The sequence below is a fragment of the Mustelus asterias genome, chromosome 5, assembly GCF_964213995.1.
Source record: "Mustelus asterias chromosome 5, sMusAst1.hap1.1, whole genome shotgun sequence".
NCBI classification, from domain to species: Eukaryota; Metazoa; Chordata; class Chondrichthyes; order Carcharhiniformes; family Triakidae; genus Mustelus; species Mustelus asterias.
Genome location: NC_135805.1, coordinates 49105390 through 49132277, shown reverse-complemented (window position 1 = coordinate 49132277; position 26888 = coordinate 49105390). Strand labels below are relative to the sequence as shown.

Genomic DNA, 26888 nt, shown 5'->3' with positions numbered 1-26888 from the left:
TGTTCCTAAACATTCCTGTCCAGAATCATGCTACCAACTTTGAGGACTTTATCTCCTCTAGGGCACTTCTTTGAAATCAAAATGAGTACCATTCATTGTCTTTATACAATATGCATTTTTACTGAAATATCTGAGTTTATTTTAACGTAAGATGGAATTTTAATTTATGGCTGAATAGAAAAGTTTATTTCATATTTTTATGCCGTGCCTGAGTCAAGAAGTTAGCTCCATGCAGACAAGAAAAGATTACATTTTACTCTATTCTTTTCTATAGCAAGACGCAACAATGAATACGGAGACAGAACTTGAACAAGAAAATGAATCCAAGTCAACTGAGGTTCAAAATGATTTTTCATATTCTATCCTGAACCAGCCGACTGTTGAAAAAGGTAGAAGCGTTACATGCTGGTGCACTCCTCAAAGCTACAGAGTTACTCACTTCAATCTGCTAGCTCCTTCTTTTCTCACTTCACTGCTCTCCCAACTCCTCTACAATAAACCTGAGATCTTGATCACTGTCAAGGCAACCTCTGACCTCTGTTCTTCCTTATCTCTCACATCTCCTACCGTGCTCCAATCTACTGGTCCCACCATCTGCTCATGAAAGAAACTCTTTGTCCAACTCCTTCACAAAATCCCTGCTTTCAGCTTTGATCAACCAGAACACGGTATGACTATGGACCAATCTAATCGCTTTCTCACCTCTGACCTTGGCGTTCTTGTCCCCTTGCAAAGCTGTTACCTATTCTCCAGTCGTGTTGTCCCTTTTGGTATATCAAACAAACAACAAAGAACAATACAACACAGGAACAGGCCTTTCGGCCCTCCAAGCCCGCGCCGCTCCCTGGTCCAAACTAGACCATTCTTTTGTATCCCTCCATTCCCACTCCATTCATGTGGCTATCGAGATAAGTCTTAAACGTTCCCAGTGTGTCCGCCTCCACCACCTTGCCCGGCAGCGCATTCCAGGCCCCCACCACCCTCTGTGTAAAATACATCCTTCTGATATCCGTGTTAAACCTCCCTCCACCTCACCTTGAACCTATGACCCCTCGTGAATGTCACAACCGACCTGGGAAAAAGCTTCACACCGTTCACCCTATCTATGCCTTTCATAATTTTATACACCTCTATTAGGTCACCCCAGATCCTCCATCTTTCCAGTGAGAACAACCCCAGTTTACCCAATCTCTCCTCATAACTAAGCCCTTCCATACCAGGCAACATCCTGCTAAACCTCCTCTGCACTCTCTCTAAAGCCTCCACGTCCTTCTGGTAGCGTGGCAACCAGAACTGGGCGCAGTATTCCAAATGCGGCCGAACCAACGTTCTATACAACTGCAACATCAGACCCCAACTTTTATACTCTATGCCCCGTCCTATAAAGGCAAGCATGCCATATGCCTTATTCACTACCTTCTCCACCTGTGACGTCACCTTCAAGGATCTGTGGACTTGCACACCCAGGTCCCTCTGCGTATCTACACCCTTTACGGTTCTGCCATTTATCGTATAGCTCCCCCTACGTTAGTTCTACCAAAATGCATCACTTCACATTTATTTGGATTGAACTCCATCTGCCATTTCTTTGTCCAAATTTCCAGCCTATCTATATCCTTCTGTAGCCTCTGACAATGTTCCTCACAATCTGCAAGTCCAGCCATTTTCGTGTCGTCCGCAAACTTACTGATCACCCCAGTTACACCTTCTTCCAGATCGTTTATATAAATCACAAACAGCAGAGGTCCCAATACAGAGCCCTGCGGATCACCACTAGTCACAGGCATCCAGCCGGAAAAAGACCCTTCCACTACCACCCTCTGTCTTCTGTGACCAAGCCAGTTCTCCACCCATCTAGCCACCTCCCCCTTTATCCCATGAGATCCAACCTTTTGCACCAACCTACCATGAGGGACTTTGTCAAACGCTTTACTAAAGTCCATATAGACGACATCCACGGCCCTTCCCTCGTCAACCATTCTAGTCACTTCTTCAAAAAACTCCACCAGGTTAGTGAGGCATGACCTCCCTCTCACAAAACCATGCTGACTATCGTTAATGAGTTTATTCCTTCCTAAATGCGCATACATCCTATCTCTAAGAATCCTCTTCAACAGCTTCCCTACCACGGACGTCAAGCTCACCGACCTATAATTTCCCGGGTTATCCTTCCAACCCTTCTTAAATAACGGGACCACATTAGCTATCCTCCAATCCTCTGGGACCTCACCTGTGTCCAGTGACGAGACAAAGATTTGCATCAGAGGCCCAGCGATTTCATCTCTCGTCTCACTGAGCAGCCTTGGATAGATTCCATCAGGCCCTGGGGATTTGTCAGTCTTTATATTCCCTAAAAAACCTAACACTTCCTCCCTTGTAATGGAGATTTTCTCTAACGGGTCAACACTCCCCTCCGAGACACTCCCAGTCAACACATCCCTCTCCTTTGTGAATACCGACGCAAAGTATTCATTTAGGATCTCCCCTACTTAGAACATAGAACATAGAACAGTACAGCACAGAACAGGCCCTTCGGCCCACGATGTTGTGCCGAGCTTTGTCTGAAACCCAGATCAAGCTATTTCCTCCCTATCATCCCGAAGTACTCCATGTGCCTATCCAATAGCTTCTTAAATGTTCCTAAAGTTTCTGACTCCACTATCCCTGCAGGCAGTCCATTCCACACCCCAACCACTCTCTGAGTAAAAAACCTACCTCAGACATCCTTCCTATATCTCCCACCATGAACCCTATAGTTATGCCCCCAAGTTACCGCTCCATTCACCCGAGGAAATAGTCTTTGAACGTTCACTCTATCTATCCCCCTCATCATCTTATAAACCTCTATCAAGTCTCCTCTCAACCTCCTCCGCTCCAAAGAGAAAAGCCCAAGTTCCCTCAACCTTTCCTCATAAGACCTACCCTCCAAACCAGGCAGCATCCTGGTAAATCTCCTTTGCACTCTTTCCAGTGTCTCCACATCCTTCTTGTAGTGAGGTGACCAGAACTGCACATAATATTCCAAATGTGGTCTCACCAAGGTCCTGTACAGTTGCAGCATAACCCCACGGCTCTTAAACTCAAAGCCCCTGTTAATGAACGCCAACACACTTTAGGCCTTCTTCACGGCTCTATCCACTTGAGTGGCAACCTTCAGAGATCTATGGATATGAACCCCAAGATCTCTCTGTTCCTCCACATTCTTCAGAACCCTACCTTTGACCCTGTAATCCACATTCAAATTTGATCTACCAAAATGAATCACCTCGCATTTGTCAGGGTTAAACTCCATTTGCCATTTTTCAGCCCAGCTCTGCATCCTATCTATATCTCTTTGCAGCCTACAACAGCCCTCCACCTCATCCACTACTCCACCAATCTTGGTGTCATCAGCAAATTTACTGATCCACCCTTCAGCCCCTTCTTTGGGCTCTGAGCATAATTCCCCACTTTGGGCTCTAAGCATAATTCCCCACTTTTGTCCCTGAGAGGTCCGATTTTTTCCCTGACAACCCTTTTGTCCCTAACATATGAATAAAATGCCTTGGGATTCTCCTTAAACCTGTCTGCCAAGGACATTTCGTGACCCCTTTTTGCCCTTCTAATTCCTCGTTTGAGTTCATTCCTACTTTCTTTGTATTCCTCCAGATCTCCCTCCGTTTTTAGCTGCCTGGACCTAACGTACGCCTCTCTTTTATTTTTGACCAATCCCTCAATTTCCCTGGTTATCCACGGTTCTAGAATCCTACCCTTCCTATCCTTTTTTACAGGCACATGCCTATCCTGCAGCCCTAACAACTGTTCCTTAAAAGACTCCCACATGCCAGATATCCTCATTTTTAGTCTCTGATCAGAGGAGTGCAAGCTCAAAGATACTTGCTGCATTACTGGCTTTGTCAACAATTATCAAACCTGGCTTGACCATGTCAGGCGCCACCATATTTTGCCTCCCTGAGCTTGAACAATCATCCTGGAAAGACAACTCAATGCTCCTTTGTTCTGAGACCTATTACATATTTAAAGTAGCATTTAAATATGCATAGCCCGTTCAAACGGCATGGTGGCACAGTGGTTAGCATTGCTACCTCACAGCGTCAGGGACCCGGGTTCGATTTCCGGCTTGGGTCACCGGCTGTGTTCTCCCCGTGTCTGTGTGGGTTTCCTCCGGGTGCTCTGATTTCCTCCCACAGTCCAAAGATGTGCGGGTTAGGTTGATTGGCCATGCTAAATTGCCCCTTCGTGTCAGGGGGACTAGCTAGGGTAAATGCATGGGGTTATGGGGATAGGGCCTGGGTGGGATTGTGGTCAGTGCAGAATCAATGGGCTGAATGGCCTCCTTCTGCACTGTGGGGGATTCTATGATCCTATGAAACCCCATCGCATGGAATTCACTGGCCTTCAGACACATCACAAGAACAGCGAGAATTATTACTGGTCTCCACCATCGGAAACCTGACGCGATGGTCACGCCGGGGGTTTGGAGGCCACTGAAGCCCCTGGGTGGTCAGGGGCATGGCTGTGTGGTGCACATCAGTCGGTGCCCACCTGGCAGACTGCCGGTGTCTGGCCATGGACACCGGACAGCCCGGCATACAGGTAATGAATTAGCAAGACCTTCTTTTTGCTGGCACATAACAAGACCATAAGAAATAGCAACAGGGATGGGCCGTTCGGCTTCTCGAGCCTGCTCCGCCATTCAATAGGATCATGGCTGATCCGACATCCCTCTCATCCACTTTCCTGCCCTTTCCCCATAATCCTTCATCCCCTTACTGATCAAAAATCTATCTCACCCTTAAATATACACAAGGCCTCTGGCTCCAGAACTCTCTGTGGCAAGGAGTTCCAAAGACTCTCAACTCTCTGTGGGAAGAAACTCCTCCTCATCTGATTCTTAAATTAGCGCCCCTTTATTCTGAGACTATGCCCTCTGGTCCTCGACTCTCCCATGACGGGAAATATCCTCTCAGCATTTACCCTGTCAAGCCCTTTAAGAATCCTATATGTTTTAATGAGATCACCTCTCATTCTTCTAAATTCCAATGAGTAGAGTCCCAACCTGTTTAACCTTTCCACATAAGAAAATCTCTCCATAACTGGGATCATCCTAGTGAACCGTTTCTGAACTGCCTCCAATATCTTTCTTTAAAAAAGGGGACCAAAACTGCTCACAGTACTCCCGATGTGGTCTCACCAGTTCCTTATACAGTCACAGTTGCCCTCTTTTCACATACGTGTCAATGATATTTAGCCCCACATCTCCCTCATTTCTTCTGACCCTTTAACTGCTTCCATGCTCTCAGTCTTTTTGTCCATTATCAAGATTTGGTCACAAATCTGGCTCAACACGGAGAAAACTAAAGCCACTAAAGCTAACAGTATTTGCTAGCTTCATTCCTCATGACTGATTCCACTCTGTTCCTTGCCTGTTCCCTCATGACCACCAAGGATTGCAGGTTTCTGCTGCTACCTCAACCACTTTACTGTTGATAGAAGAACTTTCAACTCAAGGCAGGCGATGGCCTGGTGGTATTATCACTAGACTATTAATCCCGAAACTCGACTAATGTTCTGGGCTCGAATCCTGCCCTGACAGATGGTGAGATTTGCATTGAATAAAAAATATCTGTAATTAAGAATCTACTGATGACCATGAAACCATTGTCGACATGTCCTTTAGGGAAGGAAATCTGCCATCTTTACCTAGTGTGGCCTACATTTGACTCCAAAGTCACAATAATGTGATTGACTCTCAACTGGTATGACTTAGCAAGCCACTCAGCTCAAGGGCAACTGGGGATGGGCAGTAAATGTTGGGCCAACCAGTGACACCAATATCCCACGAATGAATAAAAAAAAGTCATTCTTAATTATTGGAATTCCTTCTGCAAATCTTTTAAGCCATCTCTTGAGCCATGCATTTCATTACCTCTTCTAATTTCTCCCTTCCTAGCTTCATGCTGGTCTTTCTTTCTCGTATTTTTGAAATATCTTGGAATGTTTTTCTTAGCTAAGGATGCCATACAAATGCGTATTTTTGTTGTTCATGGATCTAAGTTGCACACAAATTTAAAAAGAAAAGATTATTGTGCCAATCATACCAAATCTATCAACAACTGCTACAGAATGTCAAAAATATTCACTTCCAAATTTATAAATTACGATCAGAAAAATCAGTTTGCATTAGGATGTTTGCTTTGTCTATTTTAGGAGGTGTTGCTATTTCAATCACTGGATAGGATTTGTCCCTGGAAAAGCTGTTTTCTGGTTATTTTGCCTGATAGAGACTCATAGAGTCCAACCGTGCAGAAGGAGACCATTCGGCCCTTCGAGTCTGCACCGACCACAATCCCTCCCAGGCCCTATCCCCATAACCCCCTGCATTTACCCTAGCTAGTCCCTCGGACACTAAGTGGCAATTTAGTACGGCCAATTCACCTAATATTTGGACTGTGGGAGAAAACCGGAGTGCCTGGAGGAAACCCACACAGACACGGGGAGGATGTGTAACTCCACACAGACAGTGACCCAAGCTGGGAATCGAACCTGGGTCCCTGACACTGTGAGGCAGCAGTGCTAACCACTGTGCCATCGTGCCACCCTAGAGTTGATTATGTAAGTGCTCCATTGACAGCAACATCTTGTAGTCTAAATCACTAAGGTTCAGGATCCTTGGAGGCATTGAAGCTTTCTTGAAAGGTCGTTTCACTGGGGAATTCTAAAACACAATGTTGATCGTGCCAGCAAAAAAGTAAGTTGTGCTTGCTGTCAGTCTTTACAATTTGCTTACCATTTTAATTTTACTTGCAGACACACTGGACTCTCAGTTCACCCAAATAGGTCAACAGTTTACTGCCGCTGTTGCTGTCATGTATAAATCTTCTGATGGCAAATGCGACTTTTATTTTTACGGATATGCAATTGTTCTGCCTTCCAGTAAAAATGAGGCTGATTTGGCACCAAGTTGCATTTGCAAAGAAACATAGAATCTTGGAGCAGATCCTTTGAGCCTGCCCCATCATTCAATATAACCATGGCTTGTTTATGGAACTACATGTTGAAAGTGGTTCTGTAGTATCACAGAGGCAAAAAAAAACTCAGCTGCCATACCGATTGCTGTGTAAGTTTGCATTTCACCAAATCCCATAAATGGAAAATTGGCTGGGGTCTTTCAACAAAGAACAAAGAACAATACAGCACAGGAACAGGCCCTTCGGCCCTCCAAGTCCGTGCCGCTCCCTGGTCCAAACTAGACCATTCTTTTGTATCCCTCCATTCCCACTTCGTTCATGTGGCTATCTAGATAAGTCTTAAACATTCCCAGTGTGTCCGCCTCCACCACCTTGCCCGGCAGCGCATTCCAGGCCCCCACCACCCTCTGTGTAAAATACGTCCTTCTGACATCTGTGTTAAACCTCCCCCCGCTTCACCTTGAACCTATGACCTCTCGTGAACGTCACCACCGACCTGGGGAAAAGCTTCACACCGTTCACCCTATCTATGCCTTTCATAATTTTATACACCTTTATTAAGTCTCCCCTCATCCTCCATCTTTCCAGGGAGAACAACCCCAGTTTACCCAATCTCTCCTCATAACTAAGCCCCTCCATACCAGGCAACATCCTGGCAAACCTCCTCTGTACTCTCTCCAAAGCCTCCACGTCCTTCTGGTAGTGTGGCGACCAGAACTGGACGCAGTATTCCAAATGGCCGAACCAACGTTCTATACATCTGCAACATCAGACCCCAACTTTTATACTCCATGCCCCGTCCTATAAAGGCAAGCATGCCATATGCCTTCTTCACCACCTTCTCCACCTGTGACGTCACCTTCAAGGATCTGTGGACTTGCACACCCAGGTCCCTCTGCGTATCTACACCCTTTATGGTTCTGCCATTTATTGTATAGCTCCTCCCTACATTATTTCTACCAAAATGCATCACTTCGCATTTATCAGGATTGAACTCCATCTGCCATTTCTTTGCCCAAATTTCCAGCCTATCTATATCCTTCTGTAGCCTCTGACAATGCTCCTCACTATCTGCAAGTCCTGCCAATTTTGTGTCATCCGCAAACTTACTGATCACCCCAGTTACACCTTCTTCCAGATCGTTTATATAAATCACAAACAGCAGAGGTCCCAACACAGAGCCCTGCGGAACACCACTAGTCACATGTGCGTGCAATTCTTACTGTCCAATTTTCCAAGCTGCATACAGATGACTCAAGGTGCATAAGCTCAATAACAACAACATTTCCCCCTGAACTACTACAGTCCCACTTTTTACAAAGCACCATGTAAATTAAATAAGAAGCACAGATTGCAGCCTGGTGGTTGTTGGCAACCCAAGAATTGAAAGAAACCTCAGGTTTTCCGTCGCATGCGGAGAAAAATTTAGTTCAATGGGTGATTAAATGTCTATTGGAAATGCTGTGTGAAATTGGACTTGATGCATCCTGTGGCATCTGTAAAAATATTCTCCAATCACAAGGACGAATATCCCCGATAATCAATACGAGGTTGTTTGAATTTGATGTAGAATGTTCAGGTCCATTTAGAGGAATCCTCATGATTTATTTTAATTGCCATGTATGATTTGATCACCATAAGTCTAATCATTTAACTGTTCTTCTAGGACCTATTAGCCTGATTCTCGTTGCTGCGTCTGTGATTGCTTCTGGCAGTGGACTTATCTTTGGCTATGAGCTTGCAAACATTTCTGGAGCTCTTCTGCAGCTGAACACCGATTTCCAGCTTACCTGTCAGAAACAAGAGTTAGCCGTCAGTGCAATCTTAATTGGAGGCATAATAGGTTCACTTGCTGGTGGTTACATCATAGATCGATGGGAAAGACGGATCGGCATCATCGTAACATCTTGCTGTTTTATATTGGGAAATGCCATTATGTCCGCGTCAACCTCCTACGCAATGCTCATTGCAGGTCGCATCATTGTGGGAATTGCTACAACTTCAGGTGTATTTGCAGCCTGCATTTACCTATCGGAGATTGCACCACCAGACAGAAGAGGCCTGCTGGTAGCGCTGATTGAATTCATGACTGTTATTGGCGTCCTGTTCGCCTATATTTTTAATTACGCCTTAACTCGCACTTCAAATGGATGGCGGTACATGTTCATAATTGCTATGCCACCAGCTGCAGTGCAAATCATTGGCCTTTTCTTCCTCCCGCCAAGCCCTCGGTATATGGTTAAGAAAGGACATGACGAAAAGGCAAGCCTCATCCTGAAGAAGATTAGATCATATTCCAACATTGACAATGAACTCACAAACATCAAATCTTCCTTGGCCACTGAAAGCAATTACACATTTTTTGATTTGTTTAGGTCAAAGGACAACATGAGAATGCGACTCTGTATAGGATTTGGTTTGGCCCTGTTCCTGCAAACTACCGGTCAAACAAATGTTTTATTTTATGCATCCACTATCTTAAAGTCCGTTGGTTTTGCAAGTAATTCAGCAGCGACACTAGCTTCAGTTAGTGTGGGGCTGGTGAAAGTGCTTGGCACAGTCCTAGCGATGAGCTTCATTGACCAAATAGGACGTAAAACATTTCTTTACATGGGAAATACTATTGTAATTGTATCATTGATTATATTGGCATTGGTGATCCATAAAATTCCAATGGAATCCATAAACATCTGCAATGACCATAATTACACTAATCACTGGCAAGACAATGTCACATCTACAACGCCTGGATATAATTCAGCGGCTGCCACTGCCTTACCTTCAAGTATAGACTTTAGTTCATCAAAACCTAGAAACCTCTCAGTAACAGATCACGGCAGTATGGGAATTACAATGCTGCAAAATGCATCCTCTTCTCCATTTACGGGAAGCCCTGAGAAAGATGGACACACAAATGAACAAGTCTCTCCTGTGTTGAAGTGGCTGTGTCTGTGTTGCCTGCTTGTATACGTGGCTGCCTTTTCTATAAGCTTTGGACCAGGTAAGCTCTTATGCAGAAGTTGCTCCTGCACAGATCAGACCATTGGTAAACTTTATAATCTTATTACAGAATTAATTATCAAAATATATTGTAATAGAATATACACTGTACGCGATCTTTTCCATATCCACCAAGGTGATTATTTGCTTTTAAAATGATGTGCAAATGTTAGATGTGCATTGTTTAAGGATAGTTTCTGAGCAGTATTTAAGTTTGGAAGTGCTAACTCTAACTTTATTTTCTGTTTTTTGATTGCAGTAATTTGGGTGCTGTTGAGTGAAATCTTTCCGATAGGGATCAAAGGCAGAGCCGTAGCTTTCATAGGATGCTTGAACTGGACCATGACTCTGGTCATTGCTTTAACTTTTTTGTCTGTGGCAGGTAAGGCTTTTGGGAAATGTTGGATGAAGCCTGGATTGAGAATAACAATGCACATGGTTTGAAACAACTTCATTTGTATTATTTTATATGCAAACCCACATTTTCCAAGTCTGACAAAAAATAGACGTTGTTCAGACCCGACTTGTTGGCTTATTTGCCTTTGCAGTGCAGAGGTTCAGCTTTCCAATGGAAGGCATCCCCTCCCTACCCAACCGCATCCCCTCCCTACCCAACCGCATCCCCTCCCTACCCAACCCCATCCCCTCCCTACCCAACCCCATCCCCTCCCTACCCAACCCCATCCCCTCCCTACCCAACCCCATCCCCTCCCTACCCAACCCCATCCCCTCCCTACCCAACCCCATCCCCTCCCTACCCAACCCCATCCCCTCCCTACCCAACCCCATCCCCTCCCTACCCAACCCCATCCCCTCCCTACCCAACCCCATCCCCTCCCTACCCAACCCCATCCCCTCCCTACCCAACCCCATCCCCTCCCTACCCAACCCCATCCCCTCCCTACCCTACCCCATCCCCTCCCTACCCTACCCCATCCCCTCCCTACCCTACCCCATCCCCTCCCTACCCTACCCCATCCCCTCCCTACCCCATCCCCTCCCTACCCCATCCCCATCCCCTCCCTAGTAGGCCATAGGCACAGGAAAACCTGCCCAAGGGAGCATACTTGTCTGAGGATCAGGAATTCCACTCAGGGGTATAACTGTCAAAGTGCTGCAGTCAATCTGTACATGGAAAAGTTTTGGCAGGAACTGAAAAGAGAAATAATGGAACCGCGTGGAACAAGCACAACATTCCTCCCTTCGCTGTTTTTGAGAGTTGGAGGTTGTGCTGCAGGAGGTGTACACAAAAAGGGAAGGGCCATTTGGAGCTGAAATAATTGCACAGGTGTAGGTAGCATCAAAGAACTTCACCGACTGAGATCACATGGCTGCAATCAGAAAGCAGGCACATGTCCTCTTCTGTGTTAATCACAATTCCTGGGGGTTTGATCAAGCATGGAATCAATCTCTCGGAGCATCCACACCCTCTGGACGGTATCATTTCCAGCATTGTAGAGAACAAGGGTGGCACAGCGGTTAGCACTGCTGCCTCACAACACCAGGGACCTGGGTTCGATTCCCAACTTGGCTCACTATCCACATGGAGTCTGCACGTTCTCCCCGTGTCTGCATGGGTTTCCTCCGGGTGCTCCGGTTTCCTCCCACTGTCCAAAAGACGTGCTAGTTAGGTACATTGGCCATACCAAATTCTCCCTCAATGTACCCGAACAGGTGCCAGAGTCTGGAACTGGGGGATTTTCATAGTAACTTCATTGCAATGTTAATGTAAGCCTACTTGTGACATTAATAAATAAACTTAAACATTTATTCTGTTACATTCACTTTTTCCATGGTGCCAAAATGATATGGCAAACTAAATTCTCAAAATAAGAAGAAGCTGTTCCTCTTAGTAGAGGGGCCAATTACCAGGGGGGCACAAACTTAAGGTAAGGGGCAGGAGTTTTCGAGGGAAAATGTTTTCACGCAGAAGGGTGGTTGGAATCTGGAACTCTCTGCCTGACCGGGTGGTGGAGGCAGGAACCCTTACCACATTAAAGAAGCATTTAGACGAGCGCTCAAAACGCCACAGCATACAAGGCTATGGACCAAGTGCTGGAAAATGAGATTAGAATCGATAGATGCTTGATGGCCAGCTCAGACACAGTGGAGTGAAGGGCCTCTTGCTGTGCTGTGAAACTCTATGGCTGTGATCAAGCGGTTCCATTGACCACCAGGTCAAATACCATAATGGCCGCTAAATCTGGCGAGAGCTCAGAATGAGATAGCCCCACCCTCCCACCAGTGATGTAATCAGGTTCACACTCAGGAAGAGCATGAGCCTGGTTTGCATAAATTACCATTACATTAATGGGCTTGATGCCACGACTTGCACCCTCGTCCTAACTTCCCTCCCAGCCTGCGTGATGTCCCGCCAGCACTGATCGCTACTGGTTTGCAAAAACGAAAACTAGTTGAGGTGACCACGATGGAGGTGCACAGGTAAGTATAGCTACCAGGGGTGAGAGTTATGCTTGGGCATTGCCCCCTGGCACTGGGGCCACTTCCAGGGGGCTCTCATGGGAGCTCCATTGCAGAGGTTCCCCTTATCTGTGGGTTGAGAGGGGGGTGGGGTGGTGGGAGTAGGGAGAGGGCGGGGGGGTGGGGTGCACGGTGGTTATCCACCAGTGTGTGGTGTCTCTATGTCTGTGAGGGAGAATGGGGTTTCCTTGTGTCTGTGAGGGGAGGGGTTTCTCCATGTCTGTGGGGGATGTTGATGTCAGTGGGGACGGGGTTCCACATGGTCTGTGGAGGGTTTCGATGAGTGGTGGCGGAGATGGGTTGGGGGGGGGGGGGGGGGGGTGGTGGTGTTCCTTTTTATGTAAATCAGAGATTGGGTCGCCCTTTAAAAAGGGCGCCTCCAAGTTGGGATTCCTGGTGTTCCTGGCTTTCTTCAGCCCTGTTCTTCCAGCTGACTGTGTGAATCTCACTTCCCCTTTGAAATTTCACAGAGTGCTGTTCAATATGGCGAGGAATGGCAGCCTGCAAGTTTCACACTGGTTTTCTCACCTGAGGCAACACTCTGTGTGTTTTTGGGTAGATTCCAGCCTATGACTCTGAGTCATTTGTGGAATTTGGGCTCACATTCCCCAAGTTGTCTGGTAACATGCAACCCAAATAATTCAGCTTATAATAATCACTGACGTTCAGCATGGTATTCCTGTGATCAGAAATCTGTTGAACATGGGTCAGATGCAGACCCTTTCCTTCACTGAAGGCCCAGGGGTTGATCTGAATAGGCACTGGCCTCAAAGTTCCCTGCACCTGAATGCCTAGACCTGAGGAACACCCATTTACATGAGAGCAGTGAGCTGCGGGCACCTGCTAGCGATCCCCAGGCAAATTGGTTGTGAATAGACGTGGGATTGTGAGTCACTTTCTTTTAGCCAGCAGCTGCCTCAGAAACCTTGTTAAAAGAGAGGAGATTCGGCTGAGCTCCAACTGGAGTTCCAGCAAAGGACCAGAACAATTCCGTGAGAAAATCAGGGCCACAATACTCAGATGTTTGGAGCAGGGACTGATGGCAATGTCTTCAGTCTCCCCAATATTTAATTGGGGGGAAGTTTCTGCTCATCCAGTGCTGGATGTCGGATAAGCAGCCTGATAGTTTGGCATCAGTGGAGGAATCGAGGGAGGGGGTGGTGAGGTGGAACTCACCGTGATAAGAAAATCAACAGCTTAAGGCCACTTCTACGCTGTTACCTCTTCACTTTTTCTTATTTTTTTGCTGCTGCCAAAAACTGGGGATGATGCCATATAATGGCCGACAGGCCTACTATCCAAATAACACTTACATGCAGACTCTCGCCGGAATTCTACCGCCCTGCCCACCACGGAATTGGAACGGGCAAATGGAAATGTCCTTTGACCTCGGGTGGGATTTTCCAGTCTCGGGTCGAGTGAGGCTGTAAAATCCCACCCTCTGCCTCACATTGACTTGCTTTTTTAAAAAAAAATGTTTCCCATAAAGTTACAAAGCCAATGCTCAGAGCGGATCAGGTGAACCCAAATCCATCTCCTTTCTTGCCCCAAAAACCAAATTCAAATTGGATCCAATTCATGGTGCCCACAAGAGAGACAAACAAGATCCAAGCTTATAGGAAAAGGCATTGCACCCCATTTTGGGCTCCATCCGACACTTAATCTTAGCCAAAAGGCCTGCACATCGACTTGCTTGTTAGTTATTTTTTTGCCTGTTGTTTTTTAGCTGTGTACCTTTAAATCGTAGTGAAGCCTAATAGTGTGTTGTCCTGCCTTTTCAAACTTTCCTAACCTGCACTCATAGAATCATAGAATCCCAACAGTGCAGAAGGAGGCCATTCGGCCCATTGAGCCCACACCAACAACAATACCCCCCAGGGCCCATCCCCATATTTACCCTGCTAATCCCCCTGACACTAAGGGGTAAGTTAGCATGGCCACTCAACCTAACCCGCACATCTTTGGATTGTGGGAGGAAACCGGAGCACCCGAAGGAAACCCACGCAGACACAGGGAGAACGTGCAAACTCCACACGACAGTGACCTGAGGCCAGAATTGAACCCGGGTCCCTGCTAATCCCACCGTGCCGCCTGAACTTGTCAGTTCAGGTGAGTTTTGTATCTGTTGATATTATTTGGGAGGAAACTGTACATGTACCAGGAATTCTAACTAAGCTGTAAAGCATTGCAAATTGTTTTTACCTTTAGTTATCTGAAGTATTACTTTTAAATTTCATTTTCTGACACCAACAAATGAAAAATATGTGTAGAATTACAGACTTCAATCTGCTGCATCATGTTACATTAAGATAGTTACAGTGCAATTTGTAACTTTTTTTAGATTGGGGTAGCACAGTGGTTAGCACTGCTGCTTCACAGCGCCAGGGACCTGGGTTCGATTCCCGGCTTGGGTCACTGTCTGTGTGGAGTTTGCACATTCTCCCCGTGTCTGCGTGGGTTTCCTCCAGGTGCTCCAGTTTCCTCCCACAGTCCAAAGATGTGTGGGTTAGGTTGATTGGCCATGCTAAATTGACCCTCATGTCAGGGGATTAGCAGGGTAAATATGTGGGGTTACGGGAATAAGGCCTGGGTGGGATTGTGGTCGGTGCAAACCCGATGGGCCAAATGGCCTGCTTCTGCACTGTAGGGATTCTATGATCCTATGATTTATATGAGGGCCTGTTCACTCATCCTCACAACCACCAAAGTGGAATGAGCAATTGATTATTTTACCAGGAGTTCAGAGGTTGTCTGCATCCCTATGTTGTGACAAGTTACCAAAGCTTGGAGCAGCAGAGGTTCACCCATACTTGGACAGTATTCCCTGGTGGAGGCTGTGTTATCTATGTGGTTGGGCTGTGAGAGAGCTGGTCAGGTGACCCGGGGCACAAGCTCCACCCGGGAAGGAACTTGCTAGGACAGCCTTGTACTGACTATGCTAGTCTCACAACATTGAATAAACTGTTCCTGTTTGTTTTACACCTACTTACCTCATGGTCTCTTTATAGTCCATAATTAGACCTCAAACATAATAGATTGCAGACCCCACTTTATGGCACCTTCCTGTGTGCAAATTGGCTGCTGCATCTTCTACATCATTGAAGACGTTGAGCGTCTTCAAGACAGAAATTGATAAATTCTTGATTTCTCGAGGAATTAAGGGCTATGGGGAGAGAGCGGGTAAATGGAGTTGAAATCAACCATGATTGAATGGTGGAGTGGACTCGATGGGCCGAATGGCCTTACTTCCGCTCCTATGTCTTATGGTCTTAAGTGACCAAACTCTGAAGGTACTTTATTGGGTGTAAAACGCTTTGGGAAATTGTCAAAGTTGCTATGAGTACGGGTCTTTATTTATGAATTTTTCATGTCATGGTATTTGCGACCCTAAGACCTCGGAGTGCATCTTTATGGTGAGTTAGAATCCTGCCCCGACTGGAGATGAATCCAAATGGATAGGAACTGAAAAGTCAAGACAATAGTGTTTGGAGGCTCGGCAACAATATTTTTGGAGGCTCGGCAACATGAGCATTGGCTTCTCACCCGGAGAATGTTTGTTTCTGCATTTCAAAAAGTAATTTATTATTTGAAACGCTGTGAGGAATTTCACCATAATAAAGTGCTATTGAACCATGGTTATAATCAAAGATCAAATCTAGATCAACTCCGTTGCAGTTGATGGGATTCTGAGTCTAGGTAATGCAACTGTTCAGTGAGCGTGTGCCATTCATTCATCAAGATTAAAATGAACTCTTTCAGAACTCTGTGAATGCTGGAACGATCAAAATTTTCAAGACTAAGATTAACAGATTTGACGGAGGGTCATCCAGACCATAAGACGTCGGAGCAGAATTAGGCCACTCGACCCATCGAGTCTGCTCCTCGAAATGTTGGCTGTATTCTCTCTCCACAGATGCTGTCAGACCTGCTGAGTTTCTGCAACATTTTCTGTTTTTGTTTCAGATTCCAGCATCTGCAGTATTTTGCTTTTATCAATAGATGTTTTGTTGGGTTCAGGTATTCAGGTAAAAACTTACATTGGCAGGTAATTAAAATTGAGATACGTACCAGCCATAATCTATTTGGATGGTGGAACAAGCTCTGTGGGCACGGTTAGGTTGATTGGCCCTGCTAAATTGTCCCTTAGTGTCAGAGGGATTGGCAGTGTAAATACATGAGGTTACGGATATAGGGCCTGACTGGGATTGTGGTCGGTACAGACTCAATGGGCTGAATGACCTTTTCCTGCACTGTAGGGATTCTATGATGACTGCCTGGCCTACACATGTTTGTATGTCTAGGTTTATGAAATATTTGCTCAATGTATGCACAACCCTTTCCATCTAAATCTTTCTGCAGTTTTAAAATTAGATCATACAGCTGGCTGGGATGTGCACTGAACTCATGACCTTACATTCACGTTATGTCTAGTCTTTGTGGTGATTCTGATTTTGCAAACTTGTGGAGTGTGAACATTACATAAACTGTTGTCATTTTCTCTTTGAAAATGTGCTTACACGTATTGTTATTTACTGATTCCAGAATCAATTGGCCTCATGTGGGTGCTTCTAATATATGCAATGCTGAGTTTTGTTGGACTGATTTTTATCTTCTTCGTTGTGCCTGAGACAAAAGGTCAGTCTCTAGAGGAGATATCTGAAAGGCTAAGCCATGGGTAAGTTGAATTCCATATATTCGCATGGTAAGTGGAGCGTGCCAGCCAGCCAGATTTAATGGCCAGCATTATGTAGTGGGCATAAAATGTAATCTCTGATTTGGGTACTATCAGTTGGGAGATGTATTTTGATACTTTCTAGCTCCCTCTGTCACTACAGATTTCATCCTCTTGGCTGCTCTGGCCACTTCAGGGCATTGGAAATTAGCATCAAAAAGGCTTCACCGTTTGTCCTGGTTGCTGCACTGAATTTTCCCAAAAAATGACTAAATATAATTTCAGCTGCAAAAATCGGTGCGCATCGCATCTGTGCCGGATTGCAATCTTCCCCGACTTCGATAAATTATTGCTCTCCCACGTGATTCATGCCTTGCCTGACTTGCCGCATGTCTGATTCACCCGACCCGGGCCTCAGCTAAGCGTTGTTCACAAGAGGAAGCTGCTTTTGGATTGTTGCTCAGCACTCACTCCCAGTCAAGCTGTGAGAAGACCAGTGCCACGGCTCTCGCAGGGAGCCCTGACAAGATTGCTTGATGCCGTGGAGGAGAGATGGGCCACCGTTGGAGCAGTGGGGTTAAGGAATGATCCCCCCCCGCCAACCCTGACTCAGGCATGAGCCCAGGAGTCAGTGTGCAGTCAGCACAGACAGGAGTCAGACATAAGCAGAATTTGAGAAGCATCACCGCTTTACACAGTGAGTCATCATCACTCTGAGCATTGACAAGCGACTTACTGACACTGCCAACCCAGGCCCAAATCTGTGAACCTGGAGCCTCTGAAGGCCTCCCTGGTCCTCCTGGCCTGGCACATCCTGGCTGCTGCCTGTCCTCCATCCTCAGGATCCTCCTCAAGCTCATCCTCCACTCCCTCCTAGTCCTCCTCCTCCTCCCTAGAGGAAGCGACACGTTCCTCCTCCTCCTTCTCTCCCCCAATATGTCACTCCACTGCTGTGCCAGGTTTTGGAGGGCACAGGAAACAAAAACAATGTGGGACACCCTCTGGAGGCTATTCTGAAGTACCCCACTGAAAGGGTAGAGGCAACGGAAACATATTTTCAGCAGTCCTATGCACTATTCAATTACTGACTGGGTGTCACTGTGAGCATCATTATAACGAGACTTCACCTCGGTACTGGGCCTACGCACTGGCATCATCAGCCATAACCTCAATGGTAGCTCTTGTTCCCACATGAGCCGTCCCGGCAGCCTGGGGTGGTCCTTGAAGACCCCGGGGATTTGCGAGTACCCCAGTATGAAGCTATCGTGTACGCTTCCTGGAAATCACACGTGCATGATGTTCAGCCGATGGTCACAGACAATTTGGACATTCAGGGAATGCACCCCCTTACGGATGATGACGGACCCTCCCTGACGTGGCGGTGCTCTCAGGGCGACATGTGTCCCATCAATGGCCCCCTGAACCTAACTCATTCCAGCAAATGTGGCGAATCCAGCAGCCCTGGCATCTCGCTGGGCCTGGTCCAGATCGGAGGCCCGGGCATACAAAGCATCCATCATCTCCTGGCTGCACTTGTGGGCTGACGGTTGAGAGATGCCACGTACATCACTAGTCGAGCCTTCGAGTGACCTGGTTGCAAAGAAGTTTAGGGCTGCCATGGACTTCACGGCCACAGGGAGTGAGTGTCTTTCTCCTCCACATGACGCCAGGTCTAGGAGGATGTGGCTGTGGTGCCACACTGTTTCCTTGTTCAGATGGGGTCTTCAGTGGCACATGGTGCCCGACAGCCCGGTGAAGGACATGCAGGTCCTGTAAACCCCAAGGTCTCCTTCCTGGTCTCATGGGTGGTTAAGTATTTAGCCTGAGCAACGGCCTTCTGTTCTCCTGGCACAGGCTGCACCATGAGTTGGGCTTCTCGGAGACATAGAACCATTGAAAATTACAGCTCAGAAACAGGCCTTTTGGCCCTTCTTGTCTGTGCCGAACCATTTTATGCCTAGTCCCACTGACCTGCACTTGGACCATATCCCTCCACACCCCTCTCATCCATGAACCCGTCCAAGTTTTTCTTAAATGTTAAAAGTGACCCCGCATTTACCACTTTATCCGGCAGCTCATTCCACACTCCCACCACTCGCTGCGTGAAGAAGCCCCCCCTAATATTCCCTTTAAACTTTTCTCCTTTCACCCATAACCCATGCCCTCTGGTTTTTTTCTCCCCTAGCCTCAGCGGAAAAAGCCTGCTTGCATTCACTCTATCTATACCCATCAAAATCTTATACACCTCTATCAAATCTCCCCTCAATCTTCTACGCTCCAGGGAATAAAGTCCCAACCTATTCAATCTCTCTCTGTAACTCAGCTTCTCAAGTCCCGGCAACATCCTTGTGAACCTTCACTGCACTCTTTCAATCTTATTTACATCCTTCCTGTAACTAGGTGACCAAAACTGTACACAATACTCCAAATTCGGCCTCACCAATGCCTTATATAACCTTACCATAACACTCCAACTTTTATACTCGATACTCCGATTTATAAAGGCCAATGTACCAAAGGCACTCTTTACGACTCTATCCACCTGTGACGTCACTTTTAGGGAATTCTGTACCTGTATTCCCAGATCCCTCTGTTCAACTGCACTCTTCAGAGTCCTACCATTTACCCTGTACGTTCTACTTTGATTTGTCCTTCCAAAGTGCAATATCTCACACTTGTCTGCGTTAAATTCCATTTGCCATTTTTCAGCCCATTTTTCTAGTTGGTCCAAATCCCTCTGCAAGCTTTGAAACAGTGTTGTCTGTCCATCTCCAGTGATGTGGTTAGAATTACCACCAGTTCCACTGGCTCCATACCTCCATAATCTGGGAGAAAGAGATATAGAGGCAGTCAATTAGGTGATCCATGTTATGGACGCTCAATCCCTCCCAACACCCCTAATCCTCATGATGCTAGAGGCTGACAACTCTACCCTGTCTCTGGTGGGCAGTGCTGCCTCAATTATCTGCTATCCATCACACACCATTGCTTCAATGCCCACGGTCACTGCACATGCTGCTTCATAATCGTCCCCGTCTCCGTTCACAGCAGCAGCAGTGGGGTACATCATGTGTTGTGGCACATGGATGCCCATGTGAACCTTGAGGTCTCTTGGATCTCCCAGGACAGTGGGGTGGTCGCTACTGTGAGGCATTACCCTATACCTCCTGATGATCTGCACCCAACCTTCAACCTCTGACTTTAACTTGGAGAATGTAGGCAGCTTGACCTTTGAGGATTAAATTATGTTGGCCAATTAGTTGGAGAAGCGAGACTCTCAGGAATGTTAGAGGGCACAAGTGCTCTCTGAGGCAGGGAAAGGCAACACTAATAGGCACCGTTAATATTCAGGCTTGGTCAACTCGCAACCTAATTACTGTCATGCCTTAACACTTAAGGCACCTGAGCAGCCATTGTATTATCTATGACTTAAAGCATGCCCCATGTTCTCCCCAAACCCCCGAACATGACTGACCCTGACCTGGCCTCCTCAACCCCAGCCCCCACCCCTCCAACCGAAAGCCCCTTTGAAGGAACCCCCCCACCCCTACATGTAGTCAGCAGTTACTTTGCCTTTATGTACCCTGGCACTAAGTGGTGAGTAGTACTCAACTCCATCCTCTGAGTCCATGGCGCTATATTTTTAATGAGCAGTAGTAATTTGCGCTCATGTGACCTCACGCTGGTGGGTGAGAAGATTCAGTGAGGCCGGAACAGCTGACTTTAACCTCACTAACAACATTCAAATGCATTCAAATCAGGTTCTTGCCCTTTCTGAGTGTGAACCTGATTACATTAACGGGAAGGGTCCGGGGAGATGGCGTTCCGAGTTCCCGTCAGTCCGAATGCTGTTTTTGGCCTCTTGTCAGAGTTTGCGGCCATAATGGGATTTATGTCCACAGAGAACGGGCCCGGAAAATTGCAGCCAGGGTCAAACTATGTTTCATTTTTTTCCTCACCTAAAACCCCATTTTCGAAGACCAGCAAATTGATATCTAAATTTTACGTGCGTAAGTCCCAGTTTAATCATGAATGGAAATATAATGGTGGCAGAAAATGCAGGAAGACCTAATTCTAGGTTACTTTTGATTTGTATTTATTGGAGTCTCCACTTCAAGACCTATTAGCAATAGTCACTAAGTGAAAAGAGTGTTGTAGAGGCTATTTATTGCATTATGAGCTGGCTCATTAATTTGAACAACGTTTCATGGGCCTACTGAACCTCATGTACCATTTGTCTGCAGATTTACATTGGGCAGCACAGGGCCCATCAATTGGTTTGAAGGACTCTGAAACCACTAAAATGGATATTCCATGGCTAATATGTTTCAGCATAACGGACACCCATCATCACAATGGGGAAATCGGGCATTTTTATATAGGTCCGAGGGAGATCCCACATTTGATCTTTGTGCTTGGATACTTGATCTCTGCTGGAACATGTGTGATGCAAGTGGCCTCAATTTCCTTTGGTTACAGAGAATTAAATTCAACCAGCTTTTTAATTCTTGATTGCTACCTCCTGATCCTTCCTGGGTGTTCATGAAACCTTGGCCGGGATTCTCCAATCTCCCCTGCAGCTGGAATTCCCGCTGCAGCAAATGGTTATTTGGCTGAGCGCCTAATTCTCCATTCTTGCTGGCAGTGGTGGTGGGGTGAACGGCATTAGAGAGGAGAGAAGATGGCCTAGTGGTATTATTGCTAGATTATTAATCCAGAAACTCAGCTAATGTTCTGGAGACCTGGGTTTGAATCCTGCCACGGCAAGTGGTGGAATTTGAATTCAATAAAAAAAAATCTGGAATTAGGAATCTACTGATGATCTCAAAACCATTAGAAAAACCCATCTGGTTCACTAATGTCCTTTTGGGAAGGAAATCTGCTGTCCTTTTGGGAAGGAAATCTGCTGTCCTTACCTGACCAGGTCTACATGTGGCTCCAGAGTCACAGCAATGTGGTTGACTCTCAACTGCTATCCAAAGGCAACTAGGGATGGGCAATAAATTGTGACCAGCCAGTGATGCCAATGCCCCATGAATGAATAAACAAAAATAAAAAATACTTTGACGCCTTCAGGATAGAAGAGGAAATATTGTCAGGATTGATGTCTCAAAATCTAATTCATTCCTTTGTCCAGATTTGACTATATTGCAATGCTCTTTTGACCTATCCCTCTGAAAAGCTTCAACTCTGCTGACTGTATGCCCTCGTGCACTGAGTTCCACTCAAGTATCACCCCTGTCCTTTTTGTCCAGTAATTGTTCCCCATCACCAAATGTGCCCAAGAACAATTAGATATAGGCAATAAATGAGACCTTCCCAGCAACAAAAGGCACATTGAAACATGGAATAATTCAGAATCAGATGTGCAGGAATAGATGGGGAGATCATTCAGGATAGACAAGGGATTGAAGCTGAAGGTCAACATTTCAAAATCAAGATGAGGAACACAGGAAGCCAAAGAGTTTAGGAAGGATAAGAATGATGGTTCTATGAGATTTTATGCACATGGGGATAAAGGTGGTAGCATTTTCGAAAAGTTGAAGTCTCTGAAGGGTGAGGACAAGGAAATCACAAAGAATAGAAGTGAGAAGTTAACCCTGAACTGGCTTTCCAATCCCAGATCCTCTCTATTACAAAGATGTCCTGGGATGGTTTTGCTTTTCCCAGTTTTGTGCTAATGGCTACTATCGCCCCAAATTTTCACCGAACCGCAACTTTGCCAGAAGAGTGGTAAATACACCGTGTAGTTTGGACAAAGTCACGGCAACAGAGCAGGAGCAACTCCTAAGCAATTCCTACTCTACAGACCATCCAGGACTTAATGCTGGCCAGGGAGTTAGAATGTATGGCTAAAATGGATTTGTGTTTCATTGGCATACTTGTTGAAGCTGCCAGCTTGCTTACAAAAAATGTTAGTTAATGTAATATTTTTTTGTTTTGCTCTGCCACACAACTGAAACCATTGGGGTGACCAGCTCTATGTCCAGAATTTCTGCTGAGCTGATAGAGAGTGCACAGCCCCTTGCTACAAGGGACTTTAACCTGGTGTTGAGAGACTTCTAACTGTGCTTTGAACAAAGGCAATCTTTTGGAAACTGGTTGACTTATCTTGATGCCCAGCATATGTTCATTAATGTAATTGAAGAAAAAGATTTGTGGTTGAAAAGCCAACTGAATTCTAACCAGCCTGAAATGTTAAAACTTTTCCAGATCTAATACAACTCAAGTTTGCTGTACAACTGAATGGATAAAGGGACTGATTCCAACATTGATTCGGAAACGCATTGATGGTGAGCGCTCCATCTGGGCTACTGACATCCAATACCATACCAATGGCTTGGAAGATTCATTTGGTGATTCTACTTTGTAACTTGTATTCCAAAAAAAATACTGACTGGAAGTGATATTGTTCTGACATTCTACAAATTCTGTTTTAATTTAAAACTAGATCTTCATTCTTCGGATACAATAGTCTTCCAATGTAGCTTGGTTGTTTGTAACTGTGTTTCTGTGTATCGTGTTACCCATCGGTGCAGACCCAATGGGCCAAAGGGCCTTTCTGCACTGTGCGCCTCTATCACCATGCTAAACAATCTCCAAACCAAATTATCCATATTGCCAAAGTTTCTGCCATGGAATTTCATGCCTGATTCCCATAATGAGTTTGGTGGTAGGGTGTTAATTTAATCGGGCCTGAGGGTGGCGAGTAGGACCCCCAACTCCACCTCACTAAAATCTGTTGGAAGGAAGGCCCATGGATGACCTTCCCACCCTGCTGTTAATTGAGGCCCTGAAGTGGACAACTAATACTAGTATTTTTACAAATTCATTCAAGGGATGTGGGCTTCACTGGCTAGGCCAGCATTTATTGCCCATCCCTAAATGCCTTTCAGAAGTTGGTGGTGAATTGCCTTCTTGAACAGTTGCAATCCATGTGATGCAGTCCATGTGGTGTAGGTACACCCACAGTGCTGTGAGGGAGGGACACAGCATTGTCTGTGACATTGAACTAGTGACAGTGATGGAACAGTGATATATTTCCAAGTCAGGATGCTGAGTGGCTTGGAAGGGAACTTCCAGCTAGTGGTGTTCTCCTGCAGTGATGAGATGATTGGCCTGAAAAAAACCACAACCATCTTCTTTTGTGCTAAGCATGACTCCAATCAGTGGAGGTTTTCCCCTGATTCCCATTGACTTCAGTTTTGCTTGGGCTTTTTAATGCCATTATCGGTCAAATGCTGCCTTAATGTAAAAGGCAGTCACTTTCATAGAAACATAGAAAAACTACAGCACAAAACAGGCCCTTCGGCCCCACAAGTTGTGCCGAACATATCCCTACCTTCTAGGCCTACCTAGAACATAGAACATAGAACATTACAGCTCAGAACAGGCCCTTCGGCTCACGATGTTGTGCCGACCTTCATCTGAAACCAAGATCAAGCTATCCCACTCCCTACCATCCTGGTGTGCTCCATGTGCCTATCCAATAACCGCTTAAATGTTCCTAAAGTGTCTGACTCCACTATCACTGCAGGCAGTCCATTCCACACCCCAACCACTCTCTGCGTGAAGAACCTACCTCTGATATCCTTCCTATATCTCCCACCATGAACCCTATAGTTATGCCCCCTTGTAATAGCTCCATCCACCCGAGGAAATAGTCTTTGAACGTTCACTCGATCTATCCCCTTCATCATTTTATAAACCTCTATTAAGTCTCCCCTCAATCTCCTCCGCTCCAGAGAGAACAGCCCCAGCTCCCTCAACCTTTCCTCATAAGACCGACACTCCAAACCAGGCAGCATCCTGGTAAATCTCCTCTGCACTCTTTCCAGCGCTTCCACATCCTTCTTATAGTGAGGTGACCAGAACTGCACGCAATATTCCAAATGCGGTCTCACCAAGGTCCTGTACAGTTGCAGCATAACCCCACGGCTCTTAAACTCCAACCCCCTGTTAATAAAAGCTAACACACTATATGCCTTCTTCACAGCTCTATCCACTTGAGTGGCAACCTTTAGAGATCTGTGGATATGGACCCCAAGATCTCTCTGTTCCTCCACAGTCTTCAGAACCCTACCTTTGACCCTGTAATCCACATTTAAATTAGTCCTACCAAAATGAATCACCTCACATTTATCAGGGTTAAACTCCATTTGCCATTTTTCAGCCCAGCTTTGCATCCTATCTATGTCTCTTTGCAGCCTACAACAGCCCTCCACCTCATCCACTACTCCACCAATCTTGGTGTCATCAGCAAATTTACTGATCCACCCTTCAGCCCCCTCCTCTAAGTCATTAATAAAAATCACAAAGAGCAAAGGACCAAGCACCGATCCCTGCGGCACTCCGCTAGCAACCTGCCTCCAGTCCGAAAATTTTCCATCCACCACCACCCTCTGTCTTCGATCAGATAGCCAGTTACCTATCCAATCGGCCAACTTTCCCTCTATCCCACACCTCCTTACTTTCATCATAAGCCGACCATGGGGGACCTTATCAAACGCCTTACTAAAATCCATGTATATGACATCAACCGCCCTACCTTCATCAACACACCTAGTTACCTCCTCAAAAAATTCTATCAAATTTGTGAGGCACGATTTGCCCTTCACAAATCCGTGCTGACTATCCCGGATTAATCCGCATCTTTCTAAATGGTTGTAAATCTCATCCCTAAGGACCTTTTCCATCAATTTACCAACCACCGAAGTCAGACTAACCGGTCTATAATTACCAGGGTCATTTCTATTCCCTTTCTTAAACAGAGGAACAACATTTGCCACTCTCCAGTCCTCTGGCACCATCCCCGTGGACAGCGAGGACCCAAAGATCAAAGCCAAAGGCTCTGCAATCTCATCCCTCGCCTCCCAAAGAATCCTAGGATACATTTCATCAGGCCCAGGGGACTTATCGACCTTCAGTTTATTCAAAACTGCCAATACATCCTCCCTCCGAACATCTATTTCCTCCAGCCTATTAGCCTGTAACACCTTCTCTTCCTGAAAAACATGGCCCCTCTCCTTGGTGAACACTGAAGAAAAGTATTCATTCATCACCTCGCCTATCTCTACTGATTCCATACACAAGTTCCCACCACTGTCCTTGACCGGCCCTAACCTCACCCTGGTCATTCTTTTATTCCTCACATAAGAGTAAAAAGCCTTGGGGTTTTCCTTGATCCGACCCGCCAAGGACTTCTCATGTCCCCTCCTAGCTCTCCTCAGCCCCTTTTTCAGCTCATTCCTTGCTAACTTGTAACCCTCAATCGAGCCATCTGAACCTTGTTTCCTCATCCCTACATAAGCTTCCCTCTTCCTTTTCACAAGACATTCCACCTCTTTTGTGAACCACGGTTCCCTCACTCGGCCATTTCCTCCCTGCCTGACAGGGACATACCTATCAAGGACACCCAGTATTTGTTCCTTGAAAAAGTTCCACTTTTCATCAGTGCCTTTCCCTGACAGTTTCTGTTCCCATCTTATGCCCCCTAATTCTTGCCTAATCGCATCATAATTACCTCTCCCCCAATTGTAAGCCTTGCCCTGCCGTCCGGCCCTATCCCTCTCCATTGCAATAACAAAAGACACCGAATTGTGGTCACTATCTCCAAAGTTCTCTCCCACAACCAAATCTAACACTTGGCCCGGTTCATTTCCCAGTACCAAATCCAATGTGGCCTCACCCCTTGTCGGCCTATCCACATATTGTGTCAGGAAACCCTCCTGCACACACTGCACAAAAAGTGCCCCATCCAAACT

The 26888-nt window shown here is 46.0% G+C and overlaps 1 protein-coding gene across 1 annotated transcript; it reads left to right on the top strand.

Annotated features, from left to right (window-relative positions):
- The first annotated feature begins 274 nt into the window (after window positions 1-274).
- On the top strand, window positions 275-23626 carry slc2a12 (solute carrier family 2 member 12). Its single transcript, XM_078213662.1, has 5 exons — window positions 275-389; window positions 8638-9972; window positions 10231-10353; window positions 16995-17127; window positions 23338-23626. The coding sequence occupies exons 1-5, from the start codon at window positions 287-289 to the stop codon at window positions 23495-23497; spliced, it is 1854 nt and encodes a 617-aa protein (XP_078069788.1). The 5' UTR covers window positions 275-286; the 3' UTR covers window positions 23498-23626.
- Window positions 23627-26888: the final 3262 nt, after the last annotated feature.